General features: G+C 42.1%; 1 protein-coding gene across 4 annotated transcripts in view; it reads right to left on the bottom strand.

Moving 5' to 3' along the window:
- Positions 1-2,231: 2,231 nt before the first annotated feature.
- The window catches only part of eef1db (eukaryotic translation elongation factor 1 delta b (guanine nucleotide exchange protein)), a 28,708-nt gene continuing 3,279 nt past the window's right edge, over positions 2,232-27,660 (bottom strand). Inside the window, exons 2-8 of one of the 4 annotated variants that reach the window (XM_077594646.1) lie at positions 22,786-22,909; positions 14,577-14,648; positions 13,870-13,954; positions 9,706-9,818; positions 9,430-9,624; positions 9,127-9,321; positions 2,232-2,342 (exon numbers count right to left, since the gene is read on the bottom strand). In XM_077594646.1, the coding sequence (XP_077450772.1) occupies positions 2,304-2,342; positions 9,127-9,321; positions 9,430-9,624; positions 9,706-9,818; positions 13,870-13,954; positions 14,577-14,648; positions 22,786-22,905 (819 nt within the window). In that variant the 5' untranslated portion in view covers positions 22,906-22,909 and the 3' untranslated portion in view covers positions 2,232-2,303. Of the gene's footprint in view, positions 2,343-9,126; positions 9,322-9,429; positions 9,625-9,705; positions 9,819-13,869; positions 13,955-14,576; positions 14,649-19,248; positions 20,745-22,785; positions 22,910-27,660 lie in introns of those variants that run through there. The other 3 variants (XM_077594645.1, XM_077594644.1, XM_077594647.1) reach the window with 3 other exon arrangements.

The raw sequence follows: 27,660 nt of genomic DNA on the forward strand, positions 1-27,660 counted from the left end.
TTCTCAAGTCAAACAAGGTAGCATTTATCAAAATAGAATAACAGTTTACGTAAATACTTATTTTTGAATAGGAATTTGGATTTTCTCGAATCATAATGATGGAATAAGTAAGATAATTGTCTCATCTCATTTTCAGAACCTCATAAGGGTCACGGGGGTGCTGGAGCCTATCCCAGCTGACTCCAGGCCAGAGGTGGGGGACACCCTGAATCTGGCCATCCGATTGCAGGGCAAAGGGGGCAGACAACCATGCACACACACCCATACCTAGGGGCAATTTAGAGTGTCCAAACAGCCTACCATGTATGTTTTGGGATTGAGGGGGGAAACCAGAGTACCCAAAGGAAACCCACACAGGCCCAGGGAGAACATGCAAACTCCACACAAGTGGACATGATCTGGATTTGAACCCAGGACCCCAGAGCTGTAAGGCCAACGCACTAACCGCTTGCACCAACGGGCCGTCCAAGATAATTGTGATTTTAATAATAATTCCAATTGAGAAACACTAATTTTATTAAAGCAACCCAAAACATTATTTGCCAAAATGTATTTATGTTATGATATGCGATACAAAAGACAAATAAATGGATGAATGAATGAATGTATTTTGTTATTGTGTTATCAATATGGTAGAAAGGAGACAGTACTGTTTTTTTCCGATATAATAAGAATTTGCCAACGAGGTCAGATGTGACGACAGTTGGGTGGCAGGCAAAGGAGGGCTCCTTGGTCCGATCCCCGGCTGCAGAAACTGGCTCTTGATGTCACCTCTCTGGTTGGGACAGAGTCTGAGCTGGTGCATGAGGTTGAGAAATTCCCACTTGATGTAGTGGACTCACCTCTATGCACAGCTTGGGTTCTGATACTACTTCTCTAGAGGGGGGTTGGACACTCTTCCACTCTGGAGTTGCTCACGGTGAGAAGAGCCGAACAGGTGTGGGCATACTTATGGCCCCCCAGCTTCCCGTTGGCAAGTGGTCGTGCGTTATCCTATTGTGAGGACATTTGTGTGCATCATTTTTAGAATATTTTGAAGGGAAGACAAAAGCAAACAACCCTCGATAGGTTCCTTTTAAAAACTGCAGCTGAAAGTGAGGGTTGAGGCGGGAAAAATAGAGCCAACTCGGGAGAAGAAAGGTATAAAAATTTAAAACAAAATTAGAATTAAATTTAGTGCAAGGTTAGATTATACTTCTTTTTGAGTGTCTGTATCGTAATCCAAGTTCATTTAAATTTGTTTATGTTATGTTACGAGCACGTTGCCGTGCAAAGTCCCTCTCTGTCCCTCACTCTCCCCTCCGCAAAATCCGTCTAATTTTCGTACTATTAAACATCATACCCACTAGTTATTTGTTACTCTGTTAATAGATGGCGAATTAGAACAAATAAAAATGTTTTCCCATTCCAATATCCTGTTTTTTGGTGTTTTTTTCAGAGGGTTATTTCTACGCGAAACGTTGATTTGCGATACGAGTAAATCGACATACGAACTCAGTCCCGGAACGCATTAAGCTCAAATCTCAAGGTACCACTGTCAGTTCATTTTTATAACAGATCATTCATAACGTTACACAGTTTCACTGTGTAAACAGGGGGTCTGTTATAAAAATGAACTGACAAGCCACATGAGTTTGCTCACCCTGATCAAAGTGTTTGCATCGATTGTTGCTTACTTAAAGGTGTGAGTACAGGATATGGCCCAGGTGTTTGTTTTACAAACAAACAGTTCCTGTGTCCTTGTTCTTAGCATAAAACACTCCTTCCCCTAAGCCAGCGGGACAGTCGGATTGATCAGACCAGCTAATGACATTGGATGTTCCTTCTAAATTGAAACAATCCCACGAACGTTAAGGTTAATGCCCACTCAGAAATAATGTAAAATCTGGAATCAGGTACACGAAACAAGCTGATGTGTGAATTGGACCTGAGAATTCTTAGTCTGTGTGTCTTATTCTGTCTGTCTGAAAAATCCCCCAGAACAAAATATAACACGCATAATGCATAATTTGCATTCACATTTCATACAAAATTGGTCTATCTTTTTTAAGGGTTTCCGGGGTAGTATTGGGGACCCTTGAATGGTTGGAAAAAATTATTGCATTTTCACTCCAAATTCTTACCAACATGATCGATTAACATATTCATATATACAGTATTTCTAGTGAGATGGTTTAATTACTATTTGGAATTTGTGAATGGCTGCACCTTCTGACAATGAGACAGGCCCATTCAGTACAATAGTCTTTTATTAAATGACAATAAAACAAAAAGTGTGGTGATAAACAGCACCATACAACAATTTAAATCTTGTTGAAAGCAGCAACGTCGACACTCTGAACCTGAAAGAAGAGGAAGACACTTGTATTAATTTTAAGGAAATCAGACAGAGCACCCTTAAAATTCTTTATTTTTCGAGAAACTAGACAGTGCACCTTATGTATATGAATTCTGTTTGTGTTTCATTATTTTTTTATATGCTACACTAAAACCTTGCTACTTTGCGCTTCGGTTATTGCTGATCCACTCCTTCGCTGGTCAAAAAATATTCAATTAAATTACCGTATTTTCACGACTATAAGGCGCGCATAAAAGTCAAAAACTTTCCCCAAAATAGACAGGGCCCCTTATAATGCAGAGCGCCCTGTGTGAGCGCCGCCAAGCGGGAGGGGTCGTTTTTTTAAAATCTTTTTCACAACGCAATCGTAAACGGAACAAACAAATTTAAATTAACTTGGATTAATATATACAGACACTCAAACATACGTTTAATGTAACTTTATACAAAACTGAATTCTAATTTTGTTGTAATCTTTTGTTACCTTCGTTTTCCGGGTTGGCGGTTTGCTACGCCTCCACCCTCACGTCCGCTATCGATGGGCTGTTTGCTGTTGTACTATGTATTCCCTTCAAGATATTCCGAAAATGATTCACACAAATGTCCTCACAATAGGATAACCCACGACCACTTGCCAACGAGAAATAGTCTTGTAGTACATTTTAGCGATCGCTCCGCTGCTCATAAAGACCGGCTCGCAACTCCCTTGTTGTAATGGCTCTGGTCGCAGCCGCTTTGAACGGCGCCTATGAGAGAGAGTTGCGACCAGAAATATTACAAAGAAGGAATTGCGAGCCAGTGCCGCTGATGTTCTTAGGAGCAGCAAACGAGAAGTAATATAATACTCCTTGTATTAGATAATAATAATAACAGGAAATGCAACAGGTGAGCTTACCCACGTATTGATTGTGGGTAAAGTTTTATTCTGAGAAAGAGTGCCATTGCCTGTCGGTGTTGTGTGCACGAGTATACTTCATTACCCAGAAAGCCCTCTTTTTCCCGCGCATGCGCGTGTGGGTTTCCTGGTCTGAATAACTCATTCGGTGCTCGTAGATATTATTATACACGAAAGATATGCAAAAAAGACAGTGCCATGGCCACCTGGCTTGGTCGCATCACGAAATTTTGATCGCATGACAGGCGAATTATTCGATCGAAATTTCCGTCGTAAGACGAGAATATTGTATGACGAGCGGTCGTATGACGAGGTACTACTGTATATACTGCTAGTGTGGGCACAGTGATGCATGTGCTCAATTGTAAAACAAAGAATGAATACTTCTACAAAGAGGCACGCTTACGAAGCACAGTTCAAGCTTCTAACCATCGATCATGCAGTGGATCATGGTAAAAGAGCAGCGGCGAGGAAATTCAACATCAACGAATCCATGGTTCGTAAATGGAGAAAGCAGAAGGACCTTCGCCAAGTTAACAAGAGGAAGCTGAGTTTCCGTGGGAACAAGGCAAGGTGGCCCGACTTGGGAATTCAACTTAAGCGCTGGATTCTTGGTCTAAGAGCAGCTGGGAGAAACGTCTCCACAGTCACCCTTCGACTGAAGGCAAAAGCGCTCGCGGAAGAATTGAAAATTGAACATTTCGAAGGAGGACCGTCGTGGTGCTTTCGTTTTATGAAACGGCACCATCTGGCGATCAGAGTGAGGACAACCGTGGCGCAGCAACTTCCGACGGACTACATTGACAAGCTAGCCGTTTTCCGCACCTACTCCTCCAAGCTGATTGCCGACAAACTTATACAGCCAAACCACATAACCAACATGGACGAGGTGCCGCTTACTTTCGACATCCCGATGAACCACACTGTCGAGAGGAAGGGGACCAGCACGGTGGCGATACGAACTACGGGGCACGAGAAGTCGGCTTTTACTGTCGTTCTCGCTTGCCATGCTAATGGGCAGAAGCTACCACCAATGGTGATCTTCAAGCGAAAGACTGCCTAAAGAAAAGTTTCCAGCCGGCGTCATCGTGAAGGCGAATCCAAAGGGCTGGATGGATGAGGAGAAAATGAGAGACTGGCTACGTGAGGTGTATGTCAAGTGACCAGATGGATTTTTTCACGGCTTGCCGTCTGTTTTGATTTGCGACTCCATGTGTGCTCATCTCACAGCAACGGTTAAAAACTAGGTCATGAAAATGAACTAAGAGCTTGCCGTCATTCCCGGAGGCTTGACCAAAGAATTACAGCCGCTGGACATTGGCATCAACCGGGCTTTCAAATCAAAGTTACGAGCGGCGTAGGAGCAGTGGATGATCGCTGGCGAACACAGCTTCACGAAAAGTGGCAGGCAGCACCGGGCTTCTTACGCTACGATTTGTCAATGGATTGTTGCCGCCTGGGCGAACGTGTCTGCTTGCACGGTTGTTCGAGCTTTTGCCAAAGACGGCATAATTTCTAAGGAGCCACATGGAAATGACGGTGACTCTGAGAACGAAGAGAGGGGACCCGGCTTTTTGGAAGGCTCGTTTGGGCAATTGTTTAATTCGGACACAGAAGATGAGGAGTTTGAGGGATTTGAAGGTGATGATGACTTGAGTAAGTTGTAAAATGTCCAAATAAAGCACTACCGAACTCAGTTTTGCTTCCGATGCCTTTTTAAAGCATGTTTTTAGCGTGTGGGTGTAGAGGCAAGAACTATATTTCCCAGCAGTCACTGCGCACCGGAACCCGGAAATAAGCTGCTTCCGGTAGTAAGCGCTATTGCGTTTCAATGTTCATCCATATATAATATATAATATATATGCGTCTAATGAAACGGTGCGTCCTTTGTGTGTCTAAAATACAAAAATAGCACTCGTTACTGACACTGCGGCGTAAAATACGATGCGCCGAATAGTCGTTAAAATACGGTAAATTTTAAAAGAAATCCAACGGATGCCTCCCGCACCACCTAGGAACGTTTCAGTCAGCCAAGATTCCAGATTCCTGGTTTTTGTTCCAACCGATCCAGTGCCGACATTTTAACCAATCAGGTGTCTTCTAAAATAAGTTGCACCTGGCTGCAATCAACTGATTAACTGATTACACTTGCAAAAGGTATCCTCTTGTTGAGTTGGAATGAAAACTTGCACCCACTGCTGCCCTTTGAGGACCGGTTTGAGACCACTTGTCTACAGCAACAGTCTCAAACCGGTCCTCAAAGGGCCACAGGGGGTGGAGATTTTCATTCAAACCGAACAAGCAAACACCTTTTGCAAGTGTAATCAGTTGATTGCTGCCAGGTGCTACTTATTTTCGAAGACCCCTCATTGGTTAAACTGTCGACACTGGATCGGTTGAAACAAAAGACCAGGACCCACTGCGGCCCTTTGCGGAATCGGTTTGAGACCCCTGGTCTACAGTGTCATTCATCAGCATATTCGTCTCATCGTACTGCACAGGTCTTTTTATCTCCATATTTGAGGTATTACTGTATTTATTTATTTAGTCGGCAGCCTAGTAGGTGACTGGTTAGCGCATCAGCCTCACAGCTCTGGGGGTTGGATCCCAGGTCGGTCCTCAACAATTGTGCAAGTTATCCTACATGAAAAGATTAGAGAGGCCTGTAATTGTCAACATGGGTAAACATCCACCATGAGAGACAGAATGTGAAAAAAAAACAGAAAATCACATTGTTTGATTTTTAAAGAATTCATTTGCAAATCATGATGGAAAATAAGTATTTGGTCAATACCAGAAGTTCATCTCAATACTTTATGTACCCTTTGTTGGCAAAAACGGAGGCCAAACGTTTTTTGTAACTCTTCACAAGCTTTTCACACACTGTTGCTGGTATTTTGGCCCATTCCTCCATGCAGATCTCCTCTAGAGCAGTGCTGTTTGGGGCTGTCATTGGGCAACACGGACTTTCAACTCCCTCCACAGATTTTATATGGGGTTGAGATCTGGAGACTGGCTAGACAAATCCAGGACCTTGAAATGCTTCTTACAAAGCCACTCCTTTGTTGCCCTGGCTGTGTGTTTGGGATCATTGTCATGCTGAAAGACCCAGCCACGTCTCTTTTGTCTTCAATGTCCTTGCTGATGGAAGGAGATTTTCACTCAAAATCTCTCGATATATGGCTTCATTCATTCTTTCCTTTACACAGATCAGTCGTCCTGGTCCCTTTGCAGAAAAACAGCCCCAAAGCATGATGATTCCACCCCCATGCTTCACAGTGGGTATGGTGTTATTCGGATGCAATTCAGTATTCTTTCTCCTCCAAACACGAGAACCTGTGTTTCTACCAAAACGTTTTATTTTGGTTTCATCTGACCATAACACATTCTCCCAGTCCTCTTCTGGATAATCCAAATGCTCTCTAGCGAACCGCAGACGGGCCTGGATTTGTACTGGCTTCAGCAGGGGTACACGTCTGGCAGTGCAGGATTTGAGTCCCTGGTGGCGCAGTGTTACTGATAGTAGCCTTTGTTACTGTGGTCCCGGCTCTCTGTAGGTCATTCACTAGGTCCCCCCGTGAGGGCCTGGGATTTTTGCTCACCGTTCTTGTTATCATTTTGACGCCACGGGGTGATATCTTGCATGGAGCCCTAGATCGAGGGAGATTATCAGGGGTCCTGTCCTTCCATTTTCTAATAATTGCTCCCATCATTGATTTCTTTACATCAAGCGTTTTACCTATTGCAGATTCAGTCTTCCCAGCCTGGTGCAGGTCTACAATTGTGTCTCTGGTGTCCTTTGATAGCTCTTTGGTCTTGGTCATAGTGGAGTTTGGAGTGTGAGAGACTGAGGTTGTGGACAGGTGTCTTTTATACCGATAATGAGTTAAAAACAGGTGCTATTAATACAGGTAACGAGTGGAGACCTAGTTAGAACTCGCTAGAAGTTAGACCTCTTTGACAGCCAGAAATCTTGCTTGTTTGTAGGTAACCAAATACTTATTTTCCACTCTAATTTGAAAATAAATTCTTTAAAAATCAAACAATGTGATTTTCCACATTCTCTCATGGTTGAGGTTTACCCATGTTGACAATTACAGGCCTCTCTAATCTTTTCAAGTAGGAGAACTTGCACAATTGGTGGTTGACTAAATACCTATTTGCCCCACTGTATATTGGTTTACCTGGTGAAAATAAATAATTGAAATGGGTATACAGTGCCGTGAAAAGGGATTTTGCCCCTTTCTTGATTTTTGTGTTTGCATATTTATCACACACACTGGTTTCAGACTATGAAATAAATTTTTGTATGACACAGAGACAACCCAATCAAAGAGAAATAGCAGTTTCTAAATGATGGTTTTATTTACCAAAGCATTAAAAATTACAAACTTATCCGGCCCTCAGTGAAAAAGTAATTGCCCCCCTTTGTTACATCACAAAATAACTGTGACCAATCACAATTTTAGGAAAGCTAAGTTCAATTTCACAGGCCACACACACACCTGATTACCACTACGTGCTGAATAAAGAAAACACTTAAATAGAATGTAACAGAAAAACTGAAGAAGGCTACAAGATCAGAGCATCATGCCACGATCCAAAGAAATTCAAGCAGAAATGTGAAAAGACGTGATGGATATCTATCAGTCTGGAAAAGGTTAAAAAGCCATTTCCAAGGCTTGTTCCAAGGAGCAGTGGCGAACCTTCGGCCAGCTAAAATTTCTCTGAGAGTGTGATGACGACTCATCCAGGAGGTCACAAAAGAACCTGGAAAAATATCGTAAGAACTGCTGGACTTGCTGGCCTCAGTTAAGGTCGATGTTCATGACTCTACTATAAGAAAAACACTGGCCAAAGCTGGCATACATGGCAGAATTCCAAGGCGAAAACCATTGATGTCCAAAAAGAATATATAAAGGCTCCTCTTACGTTTGCCAACAAAAATCTTGATGATCCTCCACACTTTAGGAAGGACATTCTGTGGACTCATGAGTCAAAGGTTGAACTTTTTGAAAGGTTTGCGGCCCGTTACATTTGTTGAAAAAAATGGCACAGCATTCCATTAAAAAAAAACTATACCAATAGTGAAGCATGGTGGTCGCAGTGTGATTATCTGGGGCTGCCTTGCTAATTCAGGACCAGGACGACTTGCAGTAATTGATGTAAGAATGAATTCTGATGTCTACCAGCACATTTTGAAGGAGAACCCAGCCCTCAGTTCATGCGCTCAAACCCCGCAACCCTTTCGAGGATGGGCGGTATGGAAGATGAATGAATTTCCTTGGTTTGTCTCTGTGTCATACTAAATTTGGTTTGATTTTTAAAACCTTTGTGTGTGATAAATATGCAAAAAACCCAGCAATAAGGAAGGGAGCAGATACTTTTTCAATGCACTGTATATTTTTTTCTTAAGTTGCCTAATAAGTACGCACAGTTACAGTCACCTGCACACATATAATAAAAAGCAAAAAACAAAAAAAAGCCCCACTCCAACTCCCAAAAATATTCAGCTTTGATAATTAATGAGTCTTTTGGGTTCATTAAGAACATGGTTGTTGTTCAATAAGAAAATAATAGAAATTGCCTAATAATGTTGTACTTCCTGTATAGTATATTGATAGTTAATTATTAACCAGCCCTAATATCAAACATATTTGATACTTTCTTCGAGGCAAGATGAGAAAAAAAGACTGCAAAATCACTCCTTTTACACTATTGAAATGGGACTGCGCTGAGTCCATTATGACTGAAAAAATTCCTTTTGACTTGCACTGTTTAGTTTAGAATGTGAAAACCTTCGTGTGACACCAACATTATATAAAAGGGTTGACATTGTTTTTCACTCAGATGTTCAAGTACTTTGCTTTTAAGGATGTTTTCACAAACTTACATAATCTTCAAATTTAGTGATCTCTTCCTCCAACATATCTGTCCCAACCTTGTCATCTTCCACCACACATGAGATCTGGAGCTTCTTGATACCGTAACCCACTGGAATCAGTTTAGACATCCCCCATAAAAGACCGTCGGCTTGCACTGAACGCACACACTCCTCCAGCTTCACCATGTCTGTTTCGTCATCCCACTTAAACAAAGAGAAGGACACATTGTAACCAGCACACCAAAAGGTAAAAAAAGATTATAAAAGACCTTCAGAGTTGATAACAGAAAAGCATGCAATGGGCTTTCTTACTGGCTTCACATCCAGTAGGAGTGAGGACTTTGCAATGTAATTCATTTTTTTGGCCTTTTTCTCAGCATAATCTTTCAGCCGCTGCTCTTTAAGTTTCTCTGCCTCTTCGTCATCTTCGCCACTACCAAACAAGTCTACATCATCATCTTCATTCACCTGTTCTACAGGACCGCTGCTCTGGTGTATGGTAGTTCCCTAAATACATTGTAAAGAGATATTCTTTACAAGGCACTAAAGTAGCAACAAACAGTTGAAATAAACTCTCTAAGCACTCACATTTGCATAGGGGACTGAAGGTGTGCGAGCTGGTGCTACAGATGCAGTGGATTTCTCCAAAACTCTTACTCGGCATTCAAGCTTGGAAAGTGATGCTCTCAGGTCTTCCACAACTAAAGACACAGAACCAGGGTTTAAGGACGATCTGAAACATTTTAAATATGTGGAATAACTTGTTCATATTCATGCAAACTGAACAAAATTGAACACTTATCCCACAACTTGTATTAAATGATATTTTAGCAAAAAATCAGCTTTTCTGCTCGTCTTTCAATGCCACACCGCATTAATGCAGTAATTGAGGCAAAATGAGGGCCGACAAAGTATTGAGCGCTGTACAAGCTCATACTTTGCATGTTCATACTTTTCAGTTGGCCAGCATTTCTAAAAATCTTTTTTTGCCATTGGCCTTAATATTCTATTTTTATTTTTTTTAATTTTAGTTTTCATTAGTTGTTACTGAAAAGAAATAAACGCTTGAAATATATATCTGTCAATGTGGTATACATTTATATAATGACGGAGTACAGAATTGTTATGAGTATTTGGACCACATATCGTATTTACTCGCATATAAGCCTCTTTTGTCGGACAAAAAATTATGACTGAATTGAGGGTACGGCTTATATGCGCATAAAAACACGACATGCAAAAAAAACTGCAAATTATCGGCGCCACGACCCGATGACATCACTTCAAGATGGCGCCGTTGCGTTGGCGCGAGACGTCACGAATGCGGCCGATACTTTCATTTATTTCAAAATAGAGAAAAGATAAACAGATAAAACGCTAAACAAAATTTATTTCGACGTCTATGAATGAAATTCAAGAAAAAAAACGTACATATTTTGCATAAAATGTGAAAAAACTCATTCCCGTCACTGCTCGCTCGGGGCACGGCCATCTTATTGTAGTTAAACGTGCTCAGACTGGCCAGACCTGATTTCACTTACTTGTCTGCTATTGCTCGCTCGGGGCGCCACCATGTTACCGTAGGCATGTGCTCTGACCGTAGCGTTTACCATATCAGCACACCACCATAGTTAAGGCTGATCGAAGGTCTTGCGGTCGATCGTCAAAATATAAACCTTGATGCCTGCGTAATGTGTATGCTATTATTGCACCCAGAGACTTGTGCTTACGTTACTTCCTTTTTGAATTTGTCTACGTGCAAACAACACCCTCCCTTTCGGAACACAGAAAGGAAATGATTCTACATTTGTGATTATGAAAGAAAAACAAAATTCCACTTTGATTTTTTTTTCTTTTTATATTTCGACATTAGAAGCAATTTGCTCGCCACATCTTAAATTTCTGGTAAGAAAATTGTAATTTATGTCATTAAAAAGCATCGGGTTCTAATCAATATACTTATTTGTTTTTTCAAATTGAATAATTTGATATTTTGCATTTACAAACAGGCATATTAACTTCCTTATGGTATTGTCCCTAATAATGTGCTTTTGATTCATACAGTATCTCATAAGTACCACATGTGATGATTTTTCTTAAGATTTTCCGTTCAAAGTAATGCATTTGTACTCCTTATTAAAACCATGAATATGCAGGTGAAAATTGGGAATCCGGGGCGGCTTATATGCGAGAAATTGTAAAATCTCAAGGCAACTTTGAGGGTGCGGCTTATACGCGCGGGCGGCTTATATGCGAGTAAATATGGTAATCATTTTTATGCATTGTCTGATCCCAGCTGTAAAGGCTTGAACACCCACTACCAATTAAGAACACTAGGTAATGTGCATCTCTGTAAAGAGAATAGGTGTGGTATAATGACATCAACACCTTATATCATGTGTGCATACCTATGAGGCAACTTCCTTTTCTTTGGCAAAATGGGTCAGAAGAGGGACTTGACAGATTCCAAAATGTCAAAAATAGTGTAAAACTCTCTTAACTGGCCGTGATCTGAGAAAAGTCAAGCATTCAGTTGCAAAGATGCCACTTGCCACCGGTTTTGCCATATTTCAGAGCTGCAACATCAGTGGAGTGCCCAAAAGCACAAGACGTGCAATACACAAAGACATGGCCATGGTAAGAAAGGCTGAAAAATGACCACCACAGAACAACAACACACAAGCTGAGGCATCAAGACTTGGCCAAGAAATATCTCAAGACTGATTTTTGTAACGTTTTATGGACTGAGGAAATGAGAGTGAGTCTTGAAGGGCCGTATGGATAGGCCCGTGGCTGGATCGGTAAATGGTAAAGCAAAGAGAGCTCCAGTCCGACTCAGATGCCGGCAAGGTGGAGGTGGGGTGCTGGTATGGGCTGGTATCATCAAAGATGAGCTTTTCGGATTGAGTCAAGCTCAACTCCCAGTCCTGCTGCCAGTTTCTGGAAAACATGACTTTATCCACAACTCACTCGTAAACGAACAAACAACGAAAATGACGTGTAATCCAAGCTTTAGAATTAGCGCGCCACATCACTTGTATGTTTTTTTTCTTGATGTTGTGTCTCTTGAAGGCACGCGGGTTCTCCGCATTGTACACCAGTAACGGCTTAATTTTACAGTCACCGCTCGCATTAGCACACAACGCTAGCGTTAAGCAGTCCTTCATAGGTTTGTGTCCCGGTAATGCCTTCTCCTCTGCCACGATGAATGTCCGCCTGGGCATCTTTTTCCAAAAAAGACCAGTTTCATCGCAGTTGAAAACTTGCTGGGGGATGTAACTTTCCTGGGTGATAATCAAGGCAAATGTCTTGATAAATTCCACCGCGGCTTTCGAATTGGAACTCGCCGCTTCCCCGTGTCGGATTACCGAGACTTTTTTTTCGAACCAGCCATAACTCGCTTTAAAGGGTTCTGAAGTTGTTGAAGGCTCTCCTTTCGTTGTTATCAAATCCATGTAAATACCGCTGGCTTTTTCACATATGGTTGACTCGGTCACGCTATCTCCTGCTAATTGTTTTTCTTTTATCCACAATAAAAAAAGGTTCTCCATCTCGTCGTGAATGTCACTGCACCGGTGGGAAATTATAGTTAGTCCCTTGGAAGACCTCTTCTCCTTAATTGCGTCCTTCTGCTTAAGGATGGTGGATATAGTTGACGGATTCCTCTCGTATTGCCGAGCGAGCTCGGTAACACGTACCCCACTCTCATATTTTTCAATTATTTTGCGATTCATGTCCATTGTCAACGGTCGCCTTTTCTTTGCAAAACTCTGCCGATCCATCGTATTGTTTACCTGGTATGTAAATGTAGAATGGGGGGAAAAAGCGATTGTGGAAATACAAAGTCCGCCCAGTGCTCGTAGATATATTTTATACACGAAAGAGATGCAAACGCATCACGAAATTTTGATCGTATCTCGGGCGAATTATTCGATCGAAGTTTCCGTCGAAAGACGAGAATGTTGTATGACGAGCGGTCGTATGACGAGGTACGACTGTATATTACTTCTCGCTGGCTGTTCATAAGAACATCAGGGGCACTGGCTCTCTCCCGCAACTCTCTCGTGTAATGTCTCTGGTCGCAACTACCTCTTTGTAATGTCTCTGGTCGCAACTACCTCTTTGTAATGTCTCTGCTCACAACTCCCTCTTTGTAATGTCTCTGGTCGCAACTCCCTCTTTGTAATGTCTCTGCGAGCCCTAGGGGGAGCGTTGCATTTTTTCAGTGTTTTTCCCCCCCTTAGCCTGTTAGCTCTCGTTGGCGGAGCGATCGCTAATTCAAGACTACTTCTCGTTGGCAAGCGGTCGTGCGTTATCCTATTGTGAGGACATTTGTGTGCATCATTTTCGGAATATTTTTAAGGGAATACAAACTCAAACAACCCTCAATATTGACTGAAAGTCAGTGTGGAGGCGGTGCAAACAGAGCCAACCCGGCCGGGAGAAATGTATAAAAATTTAAAACAAAATTAGAATTAAGTTTAGTGTAAGGTTAGATTAAATTTATTATTATTCATTATTCAGTGTGTCTGCATCGTAATCCAAGTTCATTTAAATTTGTTTATGTTATATTATGATTCACCGGTGCAAAAAATCTCGAGGTACCACTGTACTTGTGATTTGTGCGCCAACTTAACTCCGGTGGAATTTGAAACCCTAACATTTGTAGACTTTAGATTCATGTACTCATATTTTTGGAATGTAAAGATACAGGTTGTAAACTACATATACTGTACGTTTTCTTAATCATACCTCCATTTAAGCTTTTGTTTTCCAGCTCCAGGGTCTTGATTCGCAAAATCAGTTCTTTATCACCTGCGCTGCCGCTGCATGTGCTCTATCACAGTAGAAACAGAAGATGCCAATTTGATCATCCGTGGGAATTTTTTGGTGAACTTTAATATTTTGGGTTTGAGATAACAAATAGGACAGGAGCTATATTGTTTTAGCTGTCTTGAATTTTTTGAATTGCTTAGAAAATAAATACAATTTAAAGCAATGATACAATGATTGTACGGTTTGAACACAGCATTATTTCACAACACCTACTCAAATTGAGCTGTTCGAATCAAAATCACAGAATCGTACCAATTGTAATCCAATGAAGTGAGTTGATTTCAATTCCTACACTTTAAAAGCATACTGTATCTCTTCTCATGTATCGAACGTTCTTCAGTGGCAAGAGGCACCTACCTGGGTAGGTAGGTAGACACCAAATTCATAATTTTAAAGAGTCTTGAAATATTTTCAATATATTTTACTTTTTGAAAGAAGTGACTTAAAATTTTACACCAGTTGCCCTTTCTGACGCAACCATGGCCACCACAATGGCAGCGAACCAGTCAGGCCACTGCACCATCACCGGGTCAAGATCTGACTTGTATAGTTATGCAATATCTGTATATGCACAGTGGCCTTATATTTTTCTCAAAATAAAAGTACAAAAAAAGGATACTTACACCTGCTAGTGACTTCTGAATATTTTCTCGGGCCCGAGCTATGTCTTGAAGGATAGCGTTAGCTCCGGCATCCTAAGGAAAACAACATTAGTCAGTTCTGTCTGGTCAATATGTTAAAAGAAACTGGTCAATTAGGCTATGTTCACACCGCAGGGCATGATGACCAATTCAGAATAACTTCTACCTTCCCTATACATCAGTCTTAAGAGCGACTATTTACAGATGTGATGATATATAAATTAACAGCAACACCAGTGGTCACAGCCAATAATAATCCATGTCGAGTTTAACACATCCCAAATGAGGCCAAATTTACAAGTCGATTACAACAGGGGAGGTCAAAAAGGTGGTGGATCAGCCCAAATAAAAAGGAAGTCCAAGTCTAGTCTATAGAATTGGGTATAAAGTGATGTTAGGGTTATTAGTCTTACATTATTATATATTTGCTTGCAATGAAGAAAGTGCTTCGCTTACTACATCTAAAATGCCTGCTTGCAACGAAGTAAATGCTTTGCTCCTTAATTAGACAAAACAAAAGGGAAGCCGAATCCACTTGGACTGCTGGAATGTGGAGAAGATCCTTTGGCTGCACATGACCTTCAGTTGTTTTGACTATTTGACGTCTCACCCCTGTTTCCCACCCCTCCCTTTAGAGTTGAGATGTCCAATTGTAACTGGGGCCCTTGAAGATAATAAACAAGGAAAAGAAGCGTGTAACGCCAGAACGAACCTGGGCAGAGATCTGAAAGGTTCGATTCTCCTTGCAAGAAAACCCAGAAGATTGTCTTGTCTCTTTATTTGTGCGTGCATTTGGGAATGCCTATTGGTGAACCCATCATATTGGTCCTATGAGCCTGGGAGTCAATATACCGAAGGAATCCAGGCGCTGAGTCGACATCTGGGAAACACCGTGGCCACTGCATCTAAGACCCTTTGAGGGCTGGAGTTCAGCTAAGCGCCTGGGTTCCCGACGGTTGAAGACTCATCCTAAAAGAGTTGAAGACATCTCTGGTAAGTCCACGTAAATGTTTGCATTTGTGAGGCGTTTCCGAATGTGGGGGAAGCATTCAATATGTGAAGGTCAATTTGCGAAATGAATAAGATCGCGTCCGAGTGACGGCGACAGTAAAACCCTGTAAATACTAGTCCCTAACAGGTGAAGAGACAGTATTAGTCTATAAAACTGAAGGGCGTCGGTGTTCTGTACCTAAGCCGGTCGGTACTTAAACTCCGAGAGTATACTTGTGTGTTGTGTGTAATGATAACCTAAGGAAAAACAAACGAAGGTAGAAGGAAAAAATAAAAATAACAGGGAAATTACTGCCCTGATTACACACCTGTTTCCAAATGGGGAGATCGAATAGCAAGGTGGCTAGTTAAGACGATCTGAAACAGCGTCTGATCGGAAATTTGTCAAAAATCTAAGCGCTTTTGTTTATGGATAAACAAATATGGGTTTGCTGGCCAGCTTAATAAACATAAAATAGTAGACCTGCAGGATAAAATACGCACTAAGCGGAGGGGTGATCTATATAAAATGGAGAAGAATGGATATGACACAAATTATTGTTTTTTGATGGCAAAAAAAGGTGCGATGGAAATGCAAAGAAAATTGAGCGGAGTGGGAATGAGCATGTTGATAAGAGCGAGGCGGCTGGAAAAGCAAAACAGTCTATTTTGTTCCACAGACATGAGGATGATGAGACGGGTCCAACGGGTAAAAAAGAATATGGGTGCCTCCTCGACTGAAGGAGAATTTTTTTACCAAGATAGGAGGCGGTGGCATAGGAATGTTACCCAAAAGAATGGGAGAAAAGAAATGGAGGTTAAACAGAAATCGAGTTTTCAAAAATGCTGCCCTCTGGGTTTGTGGAGAATTGGGGAATATATCGCGTGATTGCCCAAACAAGAAGGCCTCTAAAAACGAGGCCCAATTGGCATGCCTGCTCAAAATGAATTGAACGAAGACTTTCAATATGAAGATGTTGAGCTAAATTTAGCGGAAATACTGGCATTTGATATGCTTAAACATGAGATTACATTGTTCGTGAATGGAATTCGATTAGATTTTTTGTGGGATACTGGAGCTTGAAAAAATGCAATTAAAATGGATATTCCAGGTGCTAGGCGTACAAAGCGGAGGGTCTTTGTGACAACGGCGGGTGGTCTGGTTACCGCCGTTTCGGAAACAATTCCAGTTTGGATAAGAGATCCGGATGGAGAGACGGGAATATGGTGGTTAAAAGACGAAAAGTGATAGGGAGAGTTTTGAAAGCATGGACTCCTTGCATGTGAAAATGTGGTGCAAAGTGACTGATGAGGCCTATAAGGAAAAATTAGCTCGGGCCACTCCGGCCGAGGTTACAGTGGACTACCTGTATGCAGACGGTGTTTCTACAGATGTTGAAATCCCTTTTTCTTGAATGGTCAACTCCACACATTGTATTATACACAAGGCATACGATCAGAGGAGGGAAGTGCTACGTGACTTTGTACATGCGGCCCGCGGGGCGACCGATTGGACGGTGCGGAAAACGGCTAGCTTTTCAATGTAGTCCGCTGGAGGTTGCTGCGCCACGGTTGTCCTCGCTCTAATGGATAGATGGTGCCGTTTTCATAAAGCGAAAGCAGCAAGATGGACCTCCTTGAAAATGTTCAATTTTCAATTCTTCCGCTAGCGCTTTTGCCCTCAGTCGAATGGTGACTGTGGAGACGTTTCTCTCAGCCGTGAACGGACGTTTCGTCCACGGACACTTCGTCCCTGGACGTTTTGTCAAACGGACGTTTCGTCGCCGGACAGTTCGTCGAACAGACATTTCGTCTCTGGACAATTCGTCGCCGGATTCGTCGCCGGACATTTCGTCGCCGGACAATTCGTCGCTGGATTTGCTCGCTCACGGATTCGCTCGCTCTCAAAATTATAATCATGAGAGAGTTTACTGTTGAAAGCGATCAACCAAGTAATCTCTCGCTCTCAAAATTATAATCATGAGAGAGAGTTTGTCATTGCATTGACAATGTCAGAGCATTAATATCTAAATATCTAATATCAAAATTATCAATAAGTTGCGTATTATTTGGGTTAAATGAGTGCTCTATAAGGGTTAAAAATAATAATAATTCAGTGTATCAGAGGCTTACGTGGAAGTTCTGATCTAACAACTTTAACAGAGCTGTTGGGACATGGCAATAATAGTATAAAATATGGGATGGGCACGGGCGAGGCAAGTTTGTCTATACACAGACGAGAACAGGACGTTTCGTTCTGTCACCCAGGAACACATAAATTGAAAAACATGTACACACACGCCAATAATACACAACTTAATGATAATTTTGGCGACGAATTGTTCGTCGACGAAATGTCCGGCGACGAAATGTCTGTTCGACGAACTGTCCGGCGACGAAGCGACCGTTCGACGAAACGTCCGGGGACGAAGTGTCCGGCGACGAAGTGTCCGGCGACGAAATGTCCGGGTACCGTATTTTCACACCTATGAAGCGCACCGTGTGAAAGGACGCAGTCTGACTTGTGGGTATATTTTCTGTTTTTTGTCAATACATAGGCGCCTCATCGGATAAGGCGCTAGCATGACACTAGGCTAGCGTATGTTACGCTAGCCGCTAGCATGTTTTTTTTAAAGACAGCACGCGCAAAACTAAGTTCGATAGTGCTTTATTGAGGTAAAAGGTACACAAGTTAATAGAAGTTAAAGCAGTTAAACATCTACAAAATCGTCAAACTCCTCATCTTCTGTATCTGATATAAAGAGTTTGGCATTCAACATGCTCTGCTCCATCTCACTGTCAGTCAGAGGTGACTTGATTCCAGCTTTGGTGAAAGCTCAAACAACAGTGCTGGCCGACACTTAAGCCCAGTTATCAACAATCCATTGTGACTCGCGACATGCATCACTTCCAAGCCTTTGATTCTCCTCGCTGTTATATCGGCATCGACAATCCGTTCCAAATCGTCATGTAACTCGTGTGACGCTGCCTGCCCGAACTACTATGTTGGCCATTGGGCATTCATCACTCCCAAGCCTGTTACGTCTTTTGTTGACGTCGAGGCGAGGAGACATGGAAATGGACCCAATTGCAGGGAAGCAGGCAAGGAGAGGGAAGTAGTACTCTAACGAAAACTTTAATAACTTAGGCAGGATCTTTAGAAAGTAACAACGACTTAGAAATCAAATCAGAGAATCAAACCTGACGGGAAGACATGGGGAAACGAGGAACATGGAACAGGCAGCATGGCATGGCAACTTGGCATAGTACAAAACAAAGCAGACGATCCAACACTGACAAAATAATTTGTAGGGTTTAAATAAACAAAACAGGCACGAGACGCGCAGCTGTGCGAGCGGAACGGCAAGTCAGAGTAGGAAAGCGAACATAAGAACACAGATAAAAGAATGAAATAACAATACCAACCCAAATCTTACGGTACCCCCCTCTAATGGACGGATCCCAGACGTCCCAAAAACTAGAGACCAAAACCGTAAGAAGAGAAGAAATAGTCGTGTGGGAGTGACCGGTCCGGCGGGCATCCCGGCCCTTGACGTGGCGTGGGAGTGGCCGGTCCATCGGGCGTCTGTGCCGGCCCAGTGATGGCCAAGCATCCTGCCCTGAACAGACTCCAGAACTAGAGAAGGATCGTCGGCCATATTACCCTGGATGCTCGGAAGGCCGCCGACCCCCTCATCCCGGGGGCCCGGAGAGTCACGGGGGATGCGGCTTCCTGGCTTCGGCACGACAGGGGCAGGAATAACTGGGAGACTAGCCGGCACAGGAACACTGGAGCATGGCTTCGGGATGGAGAGACCGGTGGGCTAGCCGGCACGGAGACGCGGGTTTGTGGCTTCGGCACGGGAATGCGGGTTTGTGGTTTCGGCACGGGGGCGACTAGCGAGCCAGTCGGCACGGGGACGTGGCTTCCTGGCTTCGGCATGGGGGTAACTGGCGGGCGGGGAGTTTGGACGGGCAAAGGCGAGCGGGGAGCTTGGACGAGCGAGAGCGTCCAGCCCCTTCTCTTCCTAAGTCACGGCGCTCGCCGCCTCCTCTGGGAGGAGTGTAGCATGGCGATCACCCTCCTCCGCGACGAGGGAAAAGTCTCGCCGCTGCGCTGCCCCAAAAAAACAAAGCGATTACCCGGCCGTTAGCAGGCGGTGTTCTTACCTGAGCTTCCCCGCTGGCTACGACGTGGTGGTTCATTGTAGATGGCCAGACGGGAACCCAGGTATGGGTCCATGGAGATCCTATTCCGTGACCATTCTGCTGTCAAAGTGTCTCTGAGGTGCCAATACCACGGCATGCGTAGTCATTATAAATTCCCTAAAAGTGACTCAGGAGCTTTCCGCTGGGTCCATGGTGGTCGGATCGTTCTGTCACGTTTTTCGTCGACGTCATGGTAAGGAAACATGGAGTAGGACCCAATTGCAGGGAAAGGGAAGTAGTACTCAAACTAAAAACTTTAGTAACTTAGGCAGGATCTTTAGAAAATAACAACGACTTAGAAATCAAATCACAATATCAAACCTCACGGGAAGACATGGGGAAACGAGGAACATGGAACAGGGAGCATGGCATGGCAACTTGGCATCGTACAAAACAAAGAAATAATTTGAGGTTTAAATAGACAAAACAGGAATTAATTATCATTGACGCGCAGCTGTGCGAGCGGAACGGTGAGTCAGCAGGGACCAAACAAGAGAAGGAAAGCGAACATAAAAACACACGGAGAAAATAATGAAATAACAATACCAACCCAAACCTAACAAAGCCGTTCGCAAAGCTGTTAAATTGTATTTATGCGTTCACACCCGAATTCTGTTTTCATTCACGTCAGGCATTTCCTCTGTATAGCTCTAATGTGCTGTTTCTGAGTATTTAGTGTTTTTGAGGGTTAAAAGCGCTGCAAGCACACAGAAGTCAAATGCCTTCCCACTCGCCTGGGATGTTTTGAATGGATTTTCCGTAGAGCTCGGAATGCGCGGGGAGGCTATTTTTAGGGTGAACGTCCGCTGGGTTTATCGCAATAAGTAGCGTGCCGGCAAGAAATAAAACCAATCACAAGAGCGGTCGGGGTCATACAAAATTGAATTTAGTGCACAAACGGACGTTTCGCCGAACGGACAGTTCGCCGAATGGACGTTTCACCGAAACGGGATTCGCGCGCTCACCCCGCCCCCGGATTGTGTGTGTACATGTTTTTCAACCTCGGCCCGTGGGCCATATACGGCCCGTTACAGATAACATTCATTTAGGAATATCAAGGGCATTTATTCACGGCCAAACACACGCACAACAGTACGTGACAGAAGAAATAGAAACTTACACCAGCATAGAAAACGTTGAGATTAATCTTTGAATTAAGGTTCTCAGCAAATCATTTTGAATATATATTTCCTAAAATAATGGGATATTATTTAAGAACAGTACGTGACAGAAGAAATAGAAATTTACACCAGCATAGAAAACGTTGAGATTAATCTTTGAATTAAGGTTCTCAGCAAATCATTTTTAATATATTTCCTAAAATAATGGGAAATTATTTAAAATTAAAATATTGTTCTTATTGGCACACATCACTAGAACTAAAAGTGAGATGCTATTTGACTGGTCTTTTCTCTAACATATCATAAATTTCATCCAACGTATATTAATTGTAATTTCTTGTAAACTGTGTGTGAAAATATTAAAGTGTTTAATTTATTATTTTATTAAACAAATAAAAGTGGGGATGTTTCTCATTGTGTTGTTTTTTCTCAGTGTCAGGCACGTAGCTCCAAGTAAAAGACTAAATCTCAGGCTAGTGTGTATGTGTACATATACTGTACGTGTGCCCCTGTCGGTTTGCATGGCCATGCATTTCGGGGAAGTTTTGCATGTTTACCATTCCTTTCAGCTTTAGTCGTCTTGCCAAGTGGTTTAGGTTGTTTTTACCAGTGCTGTGGGTCAGCAAGGGTCACCAAAAGGATTATTGTAGTTGAGTGACAAATGGATCACAAAACAAATTCACTTAACACTGCTCACCGTCAGACGTAAACAATAATAATAATAATAATAATAATAATCGGACATAGGCCATGTCGTCATTACCACAACACAAAAAAGCCTACTTGTCATCACACGCAGAAACTGCGTGTGACGAAATTGATGAACATGAATATGAACATGAATAAGACTATATAAGTCAACTGAAAAAAAATCCGTCAGGAAAAGAGTACCATCCTCTGGATGCAAGTTTAATTCAAAGATTAATCTCATCATTTTCTATGCTGGTGTAAATTTTCTGGAGTAAGATTTCTGGATTTACAATTTCATTACAGTACTTACTGTTACTACTCCTTTCTTTTCTCTATTTCTTCTGTCATGTACTGTTCTGCGTGTGTTTGGCCGTGAATAAATGCCCTTGTTATTCCTAAATGAATGTTATCTGTAACGGGCCGTATATGACCCGCGGGCCGAGGTTGAAAAACATGTACACACACGATCCGGGGGCAGGGCGAGCGCGCGAATCCCGTTTCGGCGAAACGTCCGTTCGGCCAAACGTCCATTCGGCAAAGAGTCCGTTCGGCGAAACGTCTTTCGGCGAGTCGTCCGAGTACCCCCTGTTCCTCCATCCCTGTTTCTGTCTCTCTCTGTCCCAGTCACTCTCTGTCTCTATCTCCCTTCATCATAATTTTACTTAACTCATTTTCACATGCAGTATGTAAGAAAGAAAATGATTTTCTTCACCTTTATACACAATTACCTGTTAGCGTCTGTTAACTTTTGGAAAGCTGTAACTTCATACAAATATCGAGCAGTGTTGGACAGACAACAGATTTTTTTCCACATGCAAATGAGGCCAGTTCCGATTTGACAAAAATCCAAACTAGACTAATCACATAGGCATGAAAAAAAATTGCAAATGGGCAAATAAAATCTCAATTGAGCTCCAGGTTGGATTGCAGTGTGAATTTAGCCTTAATTATACCAGCATCTCAGATTCATCAGATAAAGAACCATAAACACTAATGAGGAATGATTCCACGATAAAGAAAATTACTTTCAAATAAAATAATGAAGATAAATGCTTTCAAAATAAAGCTCAGTACATTTCTTTGTCAAAAATTTGGCTTTGCATTAAGGTGGTTACTATTCTTCTGTGAAGAACACTTTGAGATTGTGGCATGCATGTAGCTGGCTGCAGTTCATCACTTACAGAGAATGCCTGTGTTGACTGAGAGTTGTTCACATGCTCAAAGAAGCGTCTTTCTGCCTCATCGTAGCGGGTTTTTTCAAACCAGATCTTTTCCTGGGCCAGAAGGTTTACAGTACTCATGTTGCTAAAATAAAAAAAATAAACAGGAATGGGATCAAACACAACACAGGCTAACACCAGCCAATGTACTCAAAAATTTAAACTGTCATTGGATATATTACACAATTTAAACAATTGGGTTTATTTTTACATAATTTGAGTTTTCACCTCATAAAACCCACAAAAGGAGGAATTAAGTCCTAAAAAATCTTAATGAAAGATCAAAGAAAAGCATGAGGATGGACCCTAACCCCACCATAAAATCAATAAAAATAAGCTTATTTTCTAATGTATGTCAATCTTTGTTACTTGTTTGCAGATCCCTTTGCTTAAACAAATGTCTCAATGAACATTGACATGGATGCAATTTGCCTGTGCCAATGCCCGAGAATTGCAAAATGTCATTACATTGCGAAAATGGCCAGCAAATTGTCAGAAACCCTAAACCCCAATGAGAATCTATATGGACCCCAAAAACAAAAGCAGTGAGAGCAACCATTGAAAAAATATGAACTTCCACAAACTTCTTTGCTCCAAGATCTACTTTTCAAGGAGCCAACATAGATCTATCATTTTTTTTCCCAGCCACTGAAAAAGTTCAACAGTTATGCATGCTTATATTCTTTGAAAACATAGTCAACAGTCAGCATAGTGCGGGCATGTAGCAATCGTGCTTAGTCGCACAATGGCGAATGACTGATAGTTCAAGTCCCATATAAAAGTTTACGATATTTAAATAAATGCATCCAATCTTACTGGCATGAGATCTACCAAGTCGCACTGGGCGATCAATTAGTAGCTCGCGATCGACGTATTGAGCACTGCTGTCCGAGGCAATACAAAAGGCAGATTGCCTCAATGCCACAACACATTGACTTTTTTCTTTTAAGAAACACTCAGGAGAGGTGATTGTCTCACGGTAATCGTTTTTTTAAACTGCTCTTTTTGTGGGTTTTGTGAACTGGAAGTTCATATTAAGCAAAAATAAACAAAATCTATATATATATTAAATTGTGGAGCTTGAATCTATAATTTAGATATGAAATTAAAACATTTCAAATCAAATTATGCAAATAAATATTTCATGATATTCAAGTTTTTTAACTGGTCAACTGTATACAGTGGTACCTCGTCATACGACCGCTCATCATACAAAATGCTCGTCTTACGGGGGAAATTTCGATCGAATAATTCGCCCGTGATGCGGTCAAAATTTCGTTATGCGACCAAGCCAGGTGGCCATGGCATTTTTTTTTTGCATATCTTTCGTGTACGTATAACAATATTTACGAGCACCGGATGAGCTATTCAGACCAGGAAACGCACAACGCCCATGCGCGGGGAAAAGAGGGCTTTCTGGGTAATGAAGTATACTCGTGCTCGCAACAGCATCCCCGGTAGCAACTCTATCATAGGCGCCGTTCGAGGGGATGCGAACACAGATGCTACAAGCTAAAAGGAGCCGCTAGCCAGCGCCCCGAAGCTCCCATGAGCAGCGGTGCGATCGCTGATAAGACTGCTGCTCGTTGGCAAGTGGTCGTGCGTTCTCCGATTGTGAGGACATTTGTGTGCATCATTTTCGGAATATTTTGAAGGGAATAGTACGACAGCAAACAGCCCATCGATAGCGAACGTGAGGGTGGAGTGTTTGTTCTGTTTACGAGTGCGTTGTGTGGAAGAAAAAAAAAAACGAAGCCCCTCTCCCCTCGGCGAAATCCGCCCAATTTTAGTTAGATTAAACACTTTATTTCTATTAAACCACTCGTTATTTATTACTTTGTCAATATATGGCGAATTATAAGAAATAAAACATTTTTTTCAATCCAATATCCTGTTTTTGGTGTTTTTTTCAGAGAGTTGGAACGAATTAATTTGTTTCCCATTCATTTCAATGGGAAACTTTACCTCGAGTTACGAGAATCTTGTCATACGAGCTCAGTCCCGGAACGGATTAAGCTCGTATGTCGAGGTACCACTGTATTGGGTATATAAATAAAAAGTCTACAGACCCCTGTTAAAATGCCAATATCGTGTGATATAAAAAAAAGATGAAAAGCTCAATGATTTAAATACTTCTACATCTTTTGGGACTTAAGTGTATTTTGTTTATAAATACATCAAATTTACAGTCAGTTTATTTTTGAACACCCTTCTATATTGCAAGTTCTCCCACTTAGAAATCATGGAGAGGTCGGGATGGTGTTCTTGGGACAGTACCGAGTATTCTTCTTACCCCAAACACAATTAGTGGAATTATGAACAAAAACTTCTACTGTCATCCTTCACTACTTTGCGGCTTCAGTACATCGTGTTTTTTTTTAATATTAAGTATAAAAAAAGAAAGAAGTGACACCAAGCGAGTGGTAAACACTAGAAATAAAAAAATGAATCAGCATTATGAGTGATATACGCCGTAGAAAAGGCCATGAAGCTGGCATGACAAGAGCACGTCAACACACTGCTCGAAATCCAAAAACAATCCCCCACGGCTCGACATTAACGACTGCCCGAATGCCCAGGGCAGCCAAGTACTCTTTTGGGGCAGCTAATTAGATTTTCACAGCTACCCAAAAGGGCAAGTAACTTTTTGATTATGAGCTGTAAAATAAATAAGGAAAATCATAATTGCTTCGTCTGTTTTGTTTCCTGCCATGGGCGTGGCCATTTGTGACACATTTTCATCTTCTGCGCAATTGGCTGGTGCGTATGTGAACTATTTCCACTGCTCGTGTAAATATTTGTCAATGTTTTCTTAAAGGCGCTGCCATTTAGCAACGGATGTTTTTTTTAACGCAGGCCGAAGGGCATCAATCATGTTCCCTTTGGGATTTCGTCTGCTCATCTTTGTACCGGTACTCATAAAATGTTTTACCATATTTGTGTTTGGTATTACGTTATAAATGAGGGCAGGTGGATTGCCACCTCGGGCAGATAGAAGATAGAATAGAATGGTTACCTGCCCTACGGGCAGGTTGCTTACAAAAAGTAATGTAGAACCCCCCCATTCCCCAAACTGATGAGGACCTCGTCGAAATGATTCCATCAGGGAGTGAGAAAGAGAACGAAACGGGCAACGATGAGGATGACAATGAAGAACATGGTCTACCTTTAAAAGGTGATCAGCAGGAAATCTTCAATATAGCATGCAGTTTGCAACAACAGATCCAAAAGATTGATGACAATATGGTCAGACCCATTGAATTTGGCAATGGTCTGACAGTGTCATGTCCTTGGACAAAAGCATATTTGTACAAGAAGAAATAAATGATGTCATTTTTGGGTTCGACTAATTATTGTAGAGCATGGATTCCGAATTATCCGGATCATGTAGCTCCTCTTTCTTGAATCATGAATTACGACTGTTTGAAAATGAGCTCTGCTCTAAAATGGACAGGAGAAGATGGTAAAGCTTTTTGAAACAAGTGCTGGTGTCTAGTGGAACATTAGCACTGCCAAATTATAGAAAGCCTTTTTTGTGCAAATGGTGGACTGTAGAGGGGTGTTTGTGATGTCTGTCTTGACTCAGGAATTCGGGGGGGTGATGCCTGTTGCTTATTTTTCATCTAAGGTAGCCTGTGCACTTCCTCACTGTGTGCGAGCTGTTGTAGCAGCCTCGATGGCTGTGGAGAGCTCTACGATAGTGCCCTTTCATTCTTTAACCCATAGGGGTCCTCATGAAGTGGGTGCATTGTTGTTGGAGACGAACATGAGGTTTTTCTGTCCAGCAAGGCATTTGTCTTGTATAACCATCTTGCTGTCGCAACCGCATCTCACACTAGAAAGATGCACTACATGTTGCCGCTTCCTGGGGAGAGGGAGCATCACGATTGCCAAGAAGTGGCCAAGCGGACGACAAAATGTAGGGAATATTTGAAGGATCCGCCTCTAACAGCGGTGAAGTTCTTTTTGTGGACAGTAAGCTAGAAAAAATGAAATGGAACAGACACAGACGGGTAATGCTGTAGTGAGGGGTTCTAAAATATTGAAGGCGGAATCATTGCCGCCACACTATTCTGCACCGCCTTTACCTAATTTTCATTTTATGTTTTCCAGAAAGAAGCAATCTGCCGTCAGTGGAATGTTTTCTAAAGCGAAATTGCAACCTCTTCAAGGTGTATTGACTACTGTTAATGTGATCCACAATTTGTTCCACTACTATCTTTTCCAGGACTTTTGAGACTGCTGGAGGATGCTTATGGGTCTGTAGTTGCTGGTTGGTTATTGCAGGGTTACCTGATTTTAAGACCGGTGCTAAGCCACTTCCAGGGTTCAGGAAAGAGACTTTCGTTCATGGATTTGTTCATAATAGTAGTTAATGGTGCTATGCAAGATTAATTGTGATATTTTATAAATGTTTCATCCATACTAAATGCATCTTTTGCTTTGGAGCTTTTGAGACCACACACATCTTTCTCAACTTGTGACTGTGAAACTGTACAAAATAAGAATTAGTTTATACCGATAAACCAATTCTTATTTTTTAGTGTTGTTGGTGGGTGATATTCTACAAGAGGGATGTTGTTAAGTGTCAGTTCCTTAACGGAGTCTATAAAATAATTATTTAATGTTGAAGAAATGTCCTTTGGATCACAGATTATTTTCTCATCTCATTTTCTGAACCGCTTTATCCTCATTAGGGTCGCGGGGGTGCTGGAGCCTATCCCAGCTGAGTCCGGGCCAGAGGCGGGGACACCCTGAATCGGTGGCCAGCCGATCACAGGGCACAAGGAGACGGACAACCATGCACACTCACATCCATGCCTAGGGGCCATTTAG

Source organism: Stigmatopora argus, chromosome 24, assembly GCF_051989625.1.
Source record: "Stigmatopora argus isolate UIUO_Sarg chromosome 24, RoL_Sarg_1.0, whole genome shotgun sequence".
NCBI lineage: Eukaryota > Metazoa > Chordata > Actinopteri > Syngnathiformes > Syngnathidae > Stigmatopora > Stigmatopora argus.